The 15,378-nt window shown below is 43.2% G+C and overlaps 1 protein-coding gene across 4 annotated transcripts in view; it reads left to right on the top strand.

Moving 5' to 3' along the window:
* cntfr (ciliary neurotrophic factor receptor) overlaps window positions 1–15,378 on the top strand; it is a 200,929-nt gene that overhangs the window by 102,420 nt on the left and 83,131 nt on the right. For all 4 annotated transcript variants that reach the window (XM_034601828.1, XM_034601829.1, XM_034601826.1 and 1 more), the window contains one exon: window positions 14,119–14,352. In XM_034601828.1, the coding sequence (XP_034457719.1) occupies window positions 14,119–14,352 (234 nt within the window). The remainder of the gene's footprint in view (window positions 1–14,118; window positions 14,353–15,378) is intronic.

The following is a 15,378-nucleotide window of genomic DNA, read 5'->3' on the forward strand; positions in this document are numbered from 1 at the left end:
TGGCCAACTGTAATGTATGATAATGTATTTATTTTTTTCCTGATCCCATCCCGGTGCAATGCTGATTCACTGGGCACCCCTGGCACTTTTCTGCACACAGGGCCGGGTGCACCTGACTGTGCTCTGTACCGCGCCGAACACAGCCCAGAGCGGCGGTAAAGCTTTTCATCCGATTTAAACGGCCTCTTGATCAAATTTTCCACACGTTTACAATTACGTTGTTGATGCCAAAAATGCGTAAACCGTGCTTAATCTTTATTACTCACCCCCGCGGATGAAAGGTGGACGTGCTTGTTAGTTTTTGATAAGTTTAAATATACTGTCTACTGTGACAGATTTTGTAAACATTTGGAAATCTGTCTTCGTAACAATAAACTGGACAGTGTGGTGGATACAGACATCGTGTGTGTGTGAGAGGAGAGTTTGGTGCAGACAAAGAGGCCAAGCTACTGGAATGTCAACAAGCTGCAGGGAGAGGACTCAGTCTACGCATGTGGGCAAAGTTCTGCCGACTCTCTCACACACACACACACACACACTAATGCACGTTTGATTGCATGAGCTCATACGCATTCCAACAAATATGGCAAACATGGACAAAGCAACACAAATACGCTGCCACGCAGATGTACACAAGGACAAAGCAATCCTCGTGTGTATACAATAACACGGACATCTGACACACACACACAAACGGGGCTGATACCATGTTTGGAGCTGCGATGAGCCGTGTAAAATGAAGAGCAAACATACCTGGATGTCGTTATAGCTCGACTTCAGACCGGCTTATTGCTGGATAGAGAGGCCAATGACTAACCGTGTGTGTGTCTGTGTGCATATGTTTTTTATCTCTGTAAGTTTCCACACACACACTTTGTGTCTTTGCACCTTTGTGCTCCAGTTGACGAGCGAGCTGGTGTTTCTGTTAATTATCTTTCAGTATATTTAGCCGGTTCCTTTCTGTCTTTCTCCCTCAAACTTTACTCAAAACTGAATTAATCAAACAAAGCTTTTCTTTCTTTAACTTTCTTTCACTTACTTTCTCTCCCTTCTTTCTCCCTCTTTCCTCTCTCTCTCCCCCTCAAAGAGCCCTCGCTCCTCTCACTCATCCATAACATGTGTTTTGACATTCCACCAACAAAGCCCCTTAATTTCTCCCATTTGGACGTCCTGTTGTTACAGCTCTGACATCTCTTGCATATCTGCGGTTTCACAGTCTGCGGGAAACAGGCCGAGCTGTCTGTGGTTACGTGTGTGTGAGTGTGTGTCTATCCGACACAGAGAGAGAGAGAGAGAGAGAGAACACAAATGAAGGTTAATTTGAGTGAGAGGTCTTTTAACACGCAGTACGAGTATGTATTTTGGATCCTGAGCCAGTAATGATGATGAGGATGATGATAGTGATGGAAGTAATGATGATGATGATGATGATGGTGCCATTGCCTCCCTGCTCCCTGCAGTTCTAACAGCCAACACACAAAGGAGGGACAGGGCCGAGCCGCACTGGCTGTGACCCGTGTTCAGTATCAAGCCTCCTGCTTTAGGAAGAAAGAAAGAAAGAAGTGATTTTGGATCTTTAAGGTAGAGGTGTATTGATTCTGGCTGTGTCGACTCGGCTGGTTCTTTCTGCTTGTTATTGACTGTCGGTTCTGTGCTGTTTCACTAAGGAGAGCTGCTGGCCATGTCCCGCACTGTGCAGTTTGTATTCAGTGCATCTGACAGAATATTTCAATTATTTATCATATATCTTCATAGAGAGGAAGAGATTAAATATGAAAAGAGGAAAAAAGCACCTAGTTCAATTCTTAATATTTTCCTGAAACCCTGTTTGTGTGTGATCCAGTGAATGTCTGTTTCTGGGCTTTTATTTGTGCAGATATGGAAACACAAACTTATTACATAAACTAATTCATACATGGACACACTGGTTACACATATAGAGATATCACATAGTTAACAAACACTTTTTTCCCGTGATGTCTGTTTTCCCCCTCACAGTGCGTGTGGGCTGTGTGTGCCTTGGGCTTAGAGCTGCTTTCTTTTCTGGTGGTGTATGTGTGTGTGTGAGAGAGAAAGACCTGAACTGCAGGACTTTGCTAAAACACACACACACAAACAAGCTCACATGCTGTATATTAACACCCACAGACGTAGCCTATGTTTCACAGTCTTTTTCCCATCATGTTCTATTCAGATTTTGAGAAGTGATCAATGCTCCTCCTCTGTTGTTTTCGGGCTCTGACTCCATAATCACATGGCTGCTATGGTAATGGACATTATTTATAATCATGGCTTCAACCTACTGCGTTGATTACCCCACATTCCTTTAAACTCATAACAACAATATGTATTAACGAGGGCTACTTGCATGAGCTCGCAGGGTAAGCGATTCGCTGATTGGGATTTTCATCCACGCAAACGCATCGCTAATCTCCCTCTGATAAAAGGACGAGCGCGAAACTGCGAGTAAACTGTAGCATCAAGGACGGAGCAGCAGCACAGACGGCTCTGCAGCAGTTCAAATAAATCTCCGTGCATGGACCACTGGGCTCCTCCAAAAGTTATTTGTTCAACACCTTGTTTTTTGTGTGTCTGGCCCTTCGTGGCACGCCAGCCGAAGCTCGGGGGACGCAGCGATAATCTGTGCGTATTCTGCCGCTCGGATTACAGATGTGATGCTGTGCTTTGCTGCGGCTGAACCTGACAGGGCTGTACTTTCCCTTCACTCTGCGCTCGCCTTGTGCCCGAGTGCATTCATGTCAGGGACAAGGGACAGAGTGAGCAGGTGGGCATGCACACATCTAAGCATATAGATGTGTATATGTGCTTGTGTGTGTGTGTATCTTTGATTCTGTGCACATACTGTGTTTGTTACATTTTCACAGTCGCACATAGTTGATTGCATCTTCAGAGCTCCTCCCGTCCCTCGGTGGCCACCACCACTTGAAAAAAAGCTGTCACACAGCCGACACTGGAAGCGCACGGCCGCAGAAAAAATCATTGTTGAATTTCACCGAGCCTCTGTGGTTCAGGGAAATAGCCTCGAGTCCCACTTGGAACGGTGGTCCTTTTGATCGCCGACTCAAATAACAATGAAAATAATGCCGGGAGCTCCGCTGTTGTGCGGTCGTGACGCGCCGGCACTCCATTTAGCTGCCGTGGCAACAGCCTGACGAAGCGGCCTGATGGGTGATTGATCGCTCTGTGGCAGTTAGTGAACGCTGGAGTTCAGCAGCAGGACAGAAATAACCTCACTCATGCAGAGATGTGCTTCTGTTCTCTCACTTTTTCAGTTCCAACATTTTCTCATGATTTTAACTGAAACTTCTTCAACCTGCACCTGCTGCAGTAATTGAATGATAAGATCAGGCTTTAAAGTTGAATTTGTAGTTATCAGAAATGTTTTCTCTTCACTATTTACCTCTTAATCCTTAGTGAGCTAACACTGCTTTGCTGCTACGTTCTAATTTAAACATAATAATTTGCAGTCTGGGTTTCATCAAACAATCGCAAACCTTCCGTGCAACGTGGACACGAGTTCACTGTGTGTTTCTGTAAATATTTCCATTCAACTAAAAATGAAACCTGAAGTCACCTGAATCAAGTGAAGAGCTATTTTGCAGTTGAGAAAATGACCTCATCCTATAAGTTAAAAGATTAATGGCTGTATAATGTGTCAACAAAGTCAACTTGCCAAGTCAAAATTTTAAGCGTATATGAGCTGGCCTGGCTCCTGCAGCCGATATTTAAAGGGGGGGGGAGGGAAATACTCAGCTTTTTTCATCAGCCTCTTTCTTAATTGGAGCTATCATAACTTTTTATCGCGAGCAGGACACGTTCAGCTCCTGTCAAGAGTTTTCCTTTCAAAGTTCCCTGTCACTTCGGCTCCTCTGTCAAGGTCGTGGTATATTTGCACAGTGAAGCCCCCTGATGAAGGCAGTAATTTTCGCCGATATTATCTTGGAAGCCAGAGAATATCGTCATATATTACAGTCCATTAATTAAGTCGCCGTTTCTCTGCCCGGCCCCCTCCTTCTCATCTCTCCCTCTGAAACCCTTCTCTCCTCTATCTCCCCTTCCACCCACTCATCACTTCATACTTCGCCTCTTCCTCTTGTTAAATTTCCTCCGTGTTCACCCTCATTCGCCCTTTACTCTTTTGCTTTTCATTGCTCTGCTGTTATTTTCGTCCCAGTCTCTCAGTATGCATAGTTTTACCTTTCCTACACCTTTTTATTTTCCCCTGCTCTTTATCTCTTTATGTTTCCTCTGTTCCCCCCCCCCCCCCCCCCCCCATTTGGTTTAATAAAGGAGCGGTCTGGTATTAGCGCTGACCTTCAGAGTTTGGCTCTCTGGGAAGGCTTAGGGTGATGTTAGCCGTGTTATTAACCAATAAGATTAGGGCTGGGAGGGAGGTTTCTGTAGGCTTATGTGTGATTATCATTCTTATACAGTCTTGCCAAAGTGGAACCAGACAACATATTTATTAGGTAGATGATATTTTATAAAAGCAGATAACAACCCCCTCTGATATTGCACTTCTTTTTTTTCTCTTTCACAAGAACCATATCAACATATCTCTTTCCCTCTGGAAATGCACCAGGATGATTATGAGCTGGAAAATTCATTTGTGTCTTAATCCCGAGGACGTGTCGGCTTCTGTGTTGCCTCCAAGAAACCAAACAGCTACAGTCTGTTGTGATCTGAGACAGCCGGTCTGGTTAGAGACGGCGTCGCTGACATCACAGTGTTGGATGTTTACGTTTCTTCTTTTGCCGATCTGACAGAAAGTAATGTTGATGAAGTGCCCACCGTGATGGATTGCTCATGTCAAGCAGAACTCAGGTCTCTGCAAGTCGTGCCTGATAACACAGTGGAAACCCACATGGTAAATCTTTCATTAAAAAGTATTGTGCAATTTGGCAAAAGGTCAGCAGGGAGTACACGTGCACTCTTCTCCACTGTGCACGCTGTATTTAAGCCGTATTGATTCATTTTGATACGATTTCAATCCTTGATTTGGCGACATCTGCAGTTCCGTGTGGAGACGGCAAATGTGGTTTGGCACTTCAGGTCACAGAATTCTGGAGGCAGCAAAAAAAATATTCTTTTAATAAAGAAGTCATTCAACAACTGGCTTTTTTTTGTGTTTGTTTCCCACCGTCCTGTGAGCAGCCGTGATCTGATTTTATGCCGTGCACGAGTGTGAGAGTGTGAGAGCAGCAGGGCACAGCGAGGGGAGCGGGTTACCTCGCCGAGAGCTGGGAGGTGTGCAGCTCTTCATCTCGCTGCAGCTGCTGCCTCTTATTCCTTCGCTGCCCTGAAATGCTTCCAACTGATCTGCTGCTGGCCCGAGCCGGAAATGTCATCTTGTCTCGTAGACGCACATTTGATGAGTGGTTGCAATAAATCGGCTAAATGCCTTTAATGTTGAGCCGCAGCAGTCGGAACAACAATCTCAGAACTCATCTGCGTTTGCATGTGTGACACATTAGAGCTCTGATCTAATCTGTTCATACAGATTACATTAGAAAATGAACCCAGCATTTCTCCTGTGATTGTCGACTCCAAAATCTAGTTTTTCATACTACAAATCTTGAATATTACTGTACTTTTATATCAGTGAACCATAGGCCTATTAACCAGTGTGACTTATGATATTTATTCAACGGAAATCTCACAAGTTTGATCCGTTAATCTCAACCCGAATACGAGCAAAAAGCAGCAGGGCGGAGGATGGGAAGTCAGAGTGAAACCTGTCCAGACAAACAGATGAAGCAGGATGCAGTCGTCTCTTTTCCCACCACTCTCTGTTTTTCTCTCCCGGGCGCAAAAACCTACAGATGTTTCAGATCAAAGCGGTGTTATCCAGCTGTCCCGATCCTTTTCACTCCTTCTCCCTGTAGCCGGCTCTCAGGAATCCTTCTCCCATTCCTCATTTCATGACCTCTCTAATCCAGGCTTGTAAAATATTAACTGCCCTACTCGCTCTCAACAATTCCTCCTCCCTCCTGTGCTGTCCCCCTTTTTCCTCTAACTGCTCTCTCCACTTCATCTTTCCACTCCATCTCTCTTCTCCTCCACTCCTTCACGCCGCCTGTTATCTTGTGCTCTCCCGTATTCCTCCCAGAACACAGACATCTAAAATGTGAAGTATCAATTAACCCCGTTTCTGTCTTCTCCACTGGCTTCCGCAAGCCAGATGATGAGGGCAATGATCAGACTGACACACACACACACACACACACACACACACACACACACACACACACACAGAACACTGTATATCTACATGTGCGGTGGGGCCAAGATAAGATGGCAGGAAACAGGAAGTGGATTTATTTGAGCATTGAAGCCCTGACTCATACACACACACACACATGCACAGAAAACAGACACACACAAACACTTACACAGCTGCAGCTGCCTCAGTGCTCACATGAAAGGAGACGCAGAAGCAGAGAGAGTGGATGTTAATCTCTCTGTTGGAAAGAAAGAGACAGGGGAGGATATAGTGATAACTTAATTCCGAGATATTTGCAGAGGAAGTGTGTGTGTGTGTGTGTGTGTGTGTGTGTGTGTGTGTGTGTGTGTGTGTGTGTGTGTGTGTGTGTGTGTGTGTGTGTGTGTGTGTGTGTGTGTGTGTGTGTGTGTGAGAGAGGGAGAGTGTGTGAGAGAGTGTGTGTGTGTGTGTGTGTGTGTGTGTGTGTGTGTGTGTGTGTGTGTGTGTGTGTGTGTGTGTGTGTGTGTGTGTGTGTGGGTGTGTGTGTGGGTGGGTGGGTGGGTACAGAAGTGTGCCATGTTCGTGCATAGCTTAATCCAAGTCTGCTTGTTATTTTGGTGACTGGGTGGCTTGCATGTGTGTGTGTGTGTGTGTGTGTGTCTGCAGTACATTAATATGTGCACGGCTGTGAACGTGTCAACAGCACTTTGGTGCCGATACTTACAGTAGTTAATCGGATCTGTGTCTCATGAATCGCTGGGAGCATTTAGCATTTTTCCGTGTCGTACCTCTCAGACACATCTGAGGAACCTGCCTAACCAGCTGTGGCTCATGCTGACTGAGGCAAGAAAACGCGTCTCTGTGGCTTTAAAAATGATTAGAAAAACACTACCTGTTTGAAATATGGTCCACTGAAGCAGAATGTGCACATATTTCAAACCAATATTTTATGAAAGCTCATTACGAGGCTTGCAGGTCCTGATTACTTTTCATCCCTGATGAATCTCTGAGTTATTACTGATAAATTGAGTATTTGTTTTGTCTATAACCTACCAGGAATTAGTCATATGCATCCGTAACAGTTTCACCTGACAAATAAAGATCGATTGAAATCTAAAGTTTTCAACAAAAATAGGAAACTGTCCTTCTCAACAAGCCAAATAATCAGTTTACAGTGATTTCAAACAGGCAATCGCAGCAAATCCTGTTGAAATCAGTGAATGTTTTAGTTTTTTTGTTGTTACTTTGATAAACAGCATCTTTCATATCTGTCATTTTGACTCGTTCAGTAGAAACAGCACAGATATCAGCGGTAACATGTACTGTGACTCGGCTCTGTTCAAGTGTTCCAGGGATGATGAGCCTGAATGCACAATAACGTCTAATGGTGCTTATACTTGCACATGTAAAAATACCCTCAGTATAGAGTCAGTATTTGTTTGCTTTGTTTCTGAAACAACCTCATTCAAGCTATAAACCTTCTGCAGGATTATTTCAGCGTCTGGGCTTCACTTTCCTCATTCAAACAAAGTCATATTTGTGCTTGTTAGCCAGTCGACAAAGAAAGGCTGCATAACGATAGGAAATATTCTTGTTAACTGCTTTTCATGGCCGAGCGTCTGTATTCACGTGGGGTCGATGAGAAGACAAGTGAAGGCCGACGCCGGAGGAGAGATGGTGGATTAGGGGCCCAGAGCAACAGACCAATCAGGTGTAAATAACCCACGTGTGACCCCCGTTAATATTCTGTATCTTCTGCTTACAACTGCTGCTCTGACTAAACACAGATGTTGTGTTTCTGTACTTAGTGACCAAGTGGATTGAAGGAATGAAGATAAAACAACCTTTAGAATCAAAAATGGATTAAAAAACGTTATTTCTGAAGTGTAGCCTATATATTCAAAAAGTTTCAGAGGTTTCAGCACAGTCACTGAGCAAAGTACTCCGCTTTTGAGCTACTATATTTTATTAAAATACCGTGTTGAATAAAGAATATTTTTCAATAAAAATCCAGGCTTTGAATTTCCAATTAAAATGAAAACACGGAATAAAAGAAAAACAGAAGCAGCATTGGAATGCGCAGCCACACAGTGCAACAAATTTGATCCTTCTAAACCTAAACTGATAATTCTCCTGGGCTCTATCTCAGTGTGTCAGCCAATCCAATATTTTACTGTTGGACTTTCAAAAGGCACGGCTCCCCTTAGGCATACAAATGCGATTCACTGATAAATGTTCTAGTGAGTTACAGCCCGGCTGGAAAGCGACACGGTCAGATACGCACATGCCAATGAATTCACAAGCAGGTCTACACACACACACGCAGACACACACACACACACACACACACACACACACACGGTTTGCTAGAAATAGTCACAGAGGAACACACGTGCACAATCACTCTGAAACACGCATGGAAGCATGTTCAGGCGCACAAACACAGAGAATATAACATTTTGAGATAGTAAATCATGCCTGAACTGAACTTCAATTTCATTTCACGCCGCTGCCGTGGACCCGGATCATAACTTACAGCCAGTTACTCGCAGACACACACTTTAAAAACACACACACACACACACATATGCATGGCTGAGTGAAGTCAGCGATGCAGAATGATGGAGTCGCACTCTTGCACATGTGAGGGGGGGCAGCTATTCTGTGAATTGAAATGCAGGCATGCACACACAGTGACACACAACTGGTTCTCCATAATCTAAATCCAGCAGTACTCTAGTCAAGAGGGCGTTGTGTGTGTGTGTGTGTGTGTGTGTGTGTGTGTGTGTGTGTGTGTGTTTTGTGGGTTGTGTGCTTGCTAGATGCATCTATAGTTGTTTGTGTATTTGTGCACACATGCTTATTTTGACAATTTAGAAGATCTTACATGTTAAGAACCATTGGTTCCTCGGAATTACCCATGTGTGTGTTTTTGCAACAAAACGCCCCCGTTTGTAGAAAACGGTTTGAACAGTCAGTACCTTTCAGAACAATGCATACGGCTGCTGTAGAAAATAATTATTTTGACGAGTGTTGTGTTCTGCCACCTCTGAGGTTTTACTCGGCATTATGAGAAGGAGGAACTTTAATCTCACACGGCGACAAAAATCGAGGATGACTCACTTCTTTTGAACCGAACAGAATCTTCTTATTGTCCCGGTGCCAAAATCCAGAGGAGTGAAACGCCGTTGACGTTCACACAGGTAGCGATTATAGTAACTAGGCTCCATATGCAGCGAGAAGTGATTTCACATTTAGTTTTTGCCCCATGTTCTGCTTCTTAGACTAAACTCAGATTGGTGGAGTTTCAGTTCAGCCGGCAGTCACTGCTCAGGGCTTCAGGAATAGTCTAAACTCCTCTGCAAGTTTCTCTATGATAATATATTTAATCCACAATATATTTTATTCAAAACAATTGAATTTATGGCAGTGAAGAACAGATTGTTTACATATGATAAAGTATTAGCTGAAGCCACAGTTTTTCTCTTAAGGTATTTAAAGTCATGCCCCTGTTCTATTATATGTTATTTGCAAAATTGGTAGAAATTACTTTCACATATAAACAGCAGCTTTCCTTTTTTTCCCCCAAGTTCCCTAAAACCCTTAATTTGGTGTTAAACGTGTCCATGCGTGTGAAGTGATCTCGCTCTGTGTGAGACGTTTGCCTGGGCTCTTTCTTTGAAGCATCGATGTGTGTGTCGTTTGGCCTGTTAACGCTGAATCACAGCCGCCGCCTCGAATCATTTAAAGCCTTTCTTTCACGCCGCTAAGCCTTGAGCTGACATCTTCCTCCTATGTCGATGTCCTCACTTCATCAACAGACATTTGATGATGCTGCGGAGGGAAGGTAGAACAATGTCCTGCCCGACGGCACTCGATGTTTGAACAAGTCAACCTAGAGGCTGTTTAATCAGCTCATCAAACAGCGGAGCTACTTGAGCTCATGAAAATCATCTCTGATACCCGGCTAATGATATTTTGACCTTAATTGATCTCTCTGGTTGAATTACAGTTAATCAAGGTGAACAGGATGATATGTAAATGTGTCAGTGTCACTCTGTTCATTTAAAGCAGACAACACAATGCACATTCTGTGTTTCCACATCCGTCTTTTCACTGGATCTCAGTCTGTCCATTCGTTTTTGTACCATTATCTTATTTTTCCTTCCTCTTTCTTCTCCTTCTCCATATTGGTTTTTATTTCTTTCTGTTTCTCCACCACCAACACATGTATAATCTCACTTGCTGCGGTCTCGACAATAACTGGTCTACTGATTTCATAACCTTTTAGTTTTTTTGCATGATTAAAAAATGTATATGTCATGGTATACATGACATGGACTAGAACCTACGTTCACTGTGTGTGACAGGTCCTGCAGGTCTTAGCATCATTGACCTCTCAACACAACATGATATGATAATGCACTGCTCTGGGAAAACATCAGGAGAATGCATGAGAACTACAATATTCTCAGCGCCCAGTGGAATTCTGCTATAAATAAAAAAAAGTTCAACTTTCCCTTAATGGCGAGAAACGAGTTGCGTCTTCCCAGTAACCCCTCGAGCTCCCTGTTATTTTTCCACATTGTAAGACAACTGCACAAACTGTACCCGGCTTGTTCCAACAAACTGAAGAACATGAAAATAGCCCTATACCAGGAACGTGTGTGAAATATACAAGTTGTTCACACTTCTTTGAGTTTCAGGCAAAGTATAATGTGTATTTTTCCAAACCTTGAAACTGCAGATTGAATTTTAAAATAGTTATTTTTAGGTTAGGTGAATGTAGTTATAGATACCCTGGCACATTCCTATAAAAATACCCACATATATCCTACAAGTCCAAAGCATGCACTCTTATGTTTGACCTCATTGAATCCCAAAAGTTCAGTGAACATGTTTCGTTCTGATTCATCAAAATATTGTTCCAACCTGCAGTGCCCTTGGTTCTGTTTTTTGTTTTTCACCTCGTGTTTTTAATCATTATTTTAGTATCAATAAAACCTGACTTATTTATTGCAGCACACAAAAGCTAATAACTGGAGTTATCTGTACTGCTTTGCCTCTAGGAGGGTCAAAGACTTTGTTCCTGAAGGAGCCAATGATCTGGCATCAACATACACACGTAAATAATGAGTAAATACTGTAAAAAACTAAGCTTCTTGAAGGACATTGATGGTTTAAATCTCATTGGTACAACATAACGTTGTCCTAGAGCTTCTTACAGCAACCCGTCTATTACCAAAAGATCAATAGCACTTGAGCTGAATGTCATTATGGTTATTAGGCCTGCTTGTCTGTATGCTGATGAAGCACAAGGACATTATGCAGGGCACGGTGAGGGCCTCTGCATATGTGTGAGGGAGGACATGAGTGTACTCACAAGTGTTTCTGCTTGTGTTTCCACTGATGCCATTACGAGCGTTGCGTTGTGTGTGGCCCGTGTGCAGGGTGTTCATTATCGGTGATGAATGCTGGATTCAGAGGGAGCGGGGTTCAAGGTGAGAGGGAGAGGAGCAGGGAGGGGAGGACGAGACAAGGGAAAGAGACAGTGAGAATTATGTGAGGTCACGCTGGATGATTTTAATACCGATACGTCCACTTGCAGCCAAATTTAGGACCTCGCCAAGATCTGAGTCAAAATGTCGTTCAATCGGTAGTTGCCGCTCCTTATGTGTGACCTCTTCAAAGACGTAATTCAAGTCTCACCAAGATGTCGACTCCTCTTTGTAGCTTTGTAGCGGAAACTTCAGCTAATCAGCGACCGGGACATGTTGAAAAGACATTCTAGAAAGTACAAATCTTTTGAACCCTGCACATGGTGCGGCAACCTTTTTTTACCACCTTTAAACCAGCAAAAATGGATTAGGACATGCCCTGAATGCAGTTGCACCATCAGCTTAGATTGTTCAAATGGAGCCCGGACACTGACTGTGGAGGAGGAGGAGAGTAAGAAGTTTGTTTTTTAGAAATACAAGAGAAGAGCAGAAATTGAACCGATAGGCATGGGGGGGGAGAGAAGCAAAGGTTAGAGAGATGAATGGATATTGGAAAGGACAGAGGTAGAAAGAGATTGATGTAACCTGAGAGGATAAGAAGAATGGGATGTGGCAGGAGAGAGGAGGTCAAGCAATCGGTTCTGTGTTAGAGACTCAAGGACACTCACAAGAAAAATCCACAAAAAAGGTCATTTCAGCATAATGTTTCATGGGGCATGCTCCTCGCCATTTTATAAAATATTTTTCAGACTTGTAAACATCCCTTTCTGATGACATCAGTTAGGGGAGGATTATGATTTCCCTCTCATACTTGGATAACAGTTAACTGCCACCTAAAGGCCGTGAAAGGACTGGGCAAGGACCTTTTCTAATGGTATTACATTTTAGATGATATTCTCTCTCACTTTGATAAAAAGAAGTAGATTTAATAAGACTGTACAGGATATCCTGTAGAATTATAATTTTTCCAGAAACCACATCAAAGTTAAGACTATACAATGGTAAGGGAAAGTGTGTCGTCTCTTCTCTCCGCACATTTAGTCGCCACAGAAAGCACGAGAGGCACCAAGCACATCATCAAAGCTAACATCAAAGTCAAACTGTATGGGTTTTTCTTTCCCCCCACTAAGATGCGGATAACTTTTTATGTAAATAAAGTCACACATCTGCTCAAAGTAACTTGACAGAAGAGGAGATCAAACAAACATTGCATTTCTTGCCACTGACATGCACATTGCACGCATATTATTTGGACGAGGAGAAAACGCGGAGATGATGGGGAGGGACGGGTCAGAAAAGAACAGCGATAAAAGGAAAGAAAAGGAGAGATGGCATGTGTGCGAGGACGAGCGAGGGCTGGCGAGGTTAAGAGGGATTGAGCGACAGGCAGAGGAGGACAGAGAGAACAAACAGTGTCAGGTTAATGTTAATGGGGACAGGGATCTTGTCCTATTAAATATAGATGGCTCTGTTATGGGGCATGAAATATACATGAAACACTAGGTTGACATCTGTGTCGGGCTGCGTTTTAGAGGCACGTCTGAAGAAATGGAGAGCAGGAAGAGGGCTCCGGCGAAAAACAGCGAGTTGAGAGGCACTGTGGTGAAAAATAAATGAGGGAGGGGACACGCAGGACAAAAAGAAAGACGAGGATTCAGGACGGCATTTGATCCCACATCAGAAAAAGGGGCCTCTCCTAAGATGGGGATCAATAATGTATTGTTGTATCTTGTTGTGCTGTTGATCCTTTTGTGTTTAAGTGTTCACCCAGTGTGTTCATGACAGGCCCTGTAGGGATTTATCCACAAAGCAGGGCTACGAACCCCCATGTCCGGGATGAAACGCCCATAAGGCTCTACTGTCTCTCGACCCCTTGTGGTCATGGTCCCCACGACTTTACTGAACCAAGGATAGAGGCAACAGAGAAAACTCAAGTAGCATCGTCCTGTACAGGGCCTCCTCTTAAGGTTTCGGAGGGAGTGACATATTGTTTAATGTATGGAACAGAATATGACTTTCTTTTGCTATTCTTCATTCATATATAAATGATTTTACATTATCTAAAAACTGTCAATATAAATCAGTGAGTAAGCAAATAGGCAGAGCAGTACTTAAAAATATATAACCCCAAAAATGATATTTGGAATATTCAGTTCAATATGCCGGTTAAAAACTGTTAATAAATCATATTTTCTCAAACAGCTTGTGGCTGTTTCTTTTTGATAGTTTCTAGTTTAACAGAATAAACAGGAATGTCCTCAATTTTCCAGTCCATGCTTTTTTTTTTACCCCTTTTTCCAGTCGCACAAATCGCAGTGATTTCACCGTGCACATATTTCACTTGTTATTCACCGTTGATGTTTCTAACCCTTCGTCCTGGCCTCTGTGTGCTTTCAGTTGCCAGGAACCAGTATGAGCGAATGGGCAGTGATGTCACCATGCAGTGCGGCTCCCTGGACAATGACGCGTCGGTGTCATGGAAGGTGAACGGGACAGATGTGAAGGCCCAGCACCATCTAGAAGGTCCCAGACTGATCCTGACCCAAGTGAACCTGGGCCACAACGGACTCTACAGCTGCTTTCAGAACCCGCACGGCGAGAGGCGCGACACCATTCTCCTCCACATCGGCAGTAAGTTCCCAGGCAATCGCCGACCAAATATCAGGTCTAATAAGATGTGATGAATCTTTAATCATCCCACAGGGGAACTGGGTCATTGCTGCAGTAAAAAGTGAAAGGAAAAAAGGCTTTCAGGGCCTTCACTTGTATTTCACTTCAGTCTTATGTGTATGCGCAAAAGCAAAAACAAATATATGGATCATTTACAATAATCCTGGATCTGTTATATAATACACAGAATGTTGCACAAGCTGCGGGTGAGTTCAAAGGTTGCTCAGTTTCGACGTAGTTCTGGCATTGACTAAAAACGACGCTGCACCATGCAATTTACTGGCAAACTGGTAATTACAGGATCCTGGTGCATTAAATTCTGTTGGCCCACGAATCGTCTCGTACATCATTTCAATGCAAACCGGCAATTGTGCTGTCCGCTCATGTCAAGTCAGCATACGGCTAATGTGATTACTGTGACCAGAAACATCTGAACCCGCAGCATCGCAGGCTGAAATGTAGCCGCTTGGATTTGGTTCTACACCGACTGTCTTTCCTCAGCAGGGTGACAACCGATTATTACTCTGCTGTTTATCTGCTGTTTCTCACGTTCTGCTTTTGACCTGTTCACCTTGTGCTGAACTTTTCTCCTCATACTCGCACCACTCAACTCCGGTTGTGGTCACTTTCTTCTTTCATGTTTTATGGTGGTACTCTATGGTGGGACTAATGTGTGTAAGTGTGTCAATGGTGACATGTGGTTATATCTCTCAACAGGTACATCTCTAAAGGGCAGATTTTATTTTATTTAAAGAAGGATTTAGTTGCCAAATGACAGTAGTGGTTGATTTGGTTGAATATTTTAATTAATTTGAATTGTTTTTCGTGTCTAGAATCAGAAGAGATTTGAAAATGTCAGTGATTCAGCATAACCTATAAAACACTACAGTCATTTATACTAACGCTGACAAAGTGGGGTTTTATGTTGATATAGTTATTTTTGCTATTTAGCTTTTACACAAACTTGTAAACGTTTAGTTGCTAACT

The sequence above is a fragment of the Hippoglossus hippoglossus genome, chromosome 12 (genome assembly GCF_009819705.1).
Source record: "Hippoglossus hippoglossus isolate fHipHip1 chromosome 12, fHipHip1.pri, whole genome shotgun sequence".
Classification (NCBI taxonomy): Eukaryota; Metazoa; Chordata; class Actinopteri; order Pleuronectiformes; family Pleuronectidae; genus Hippoglossus; species Hippoglossus hippoglossus.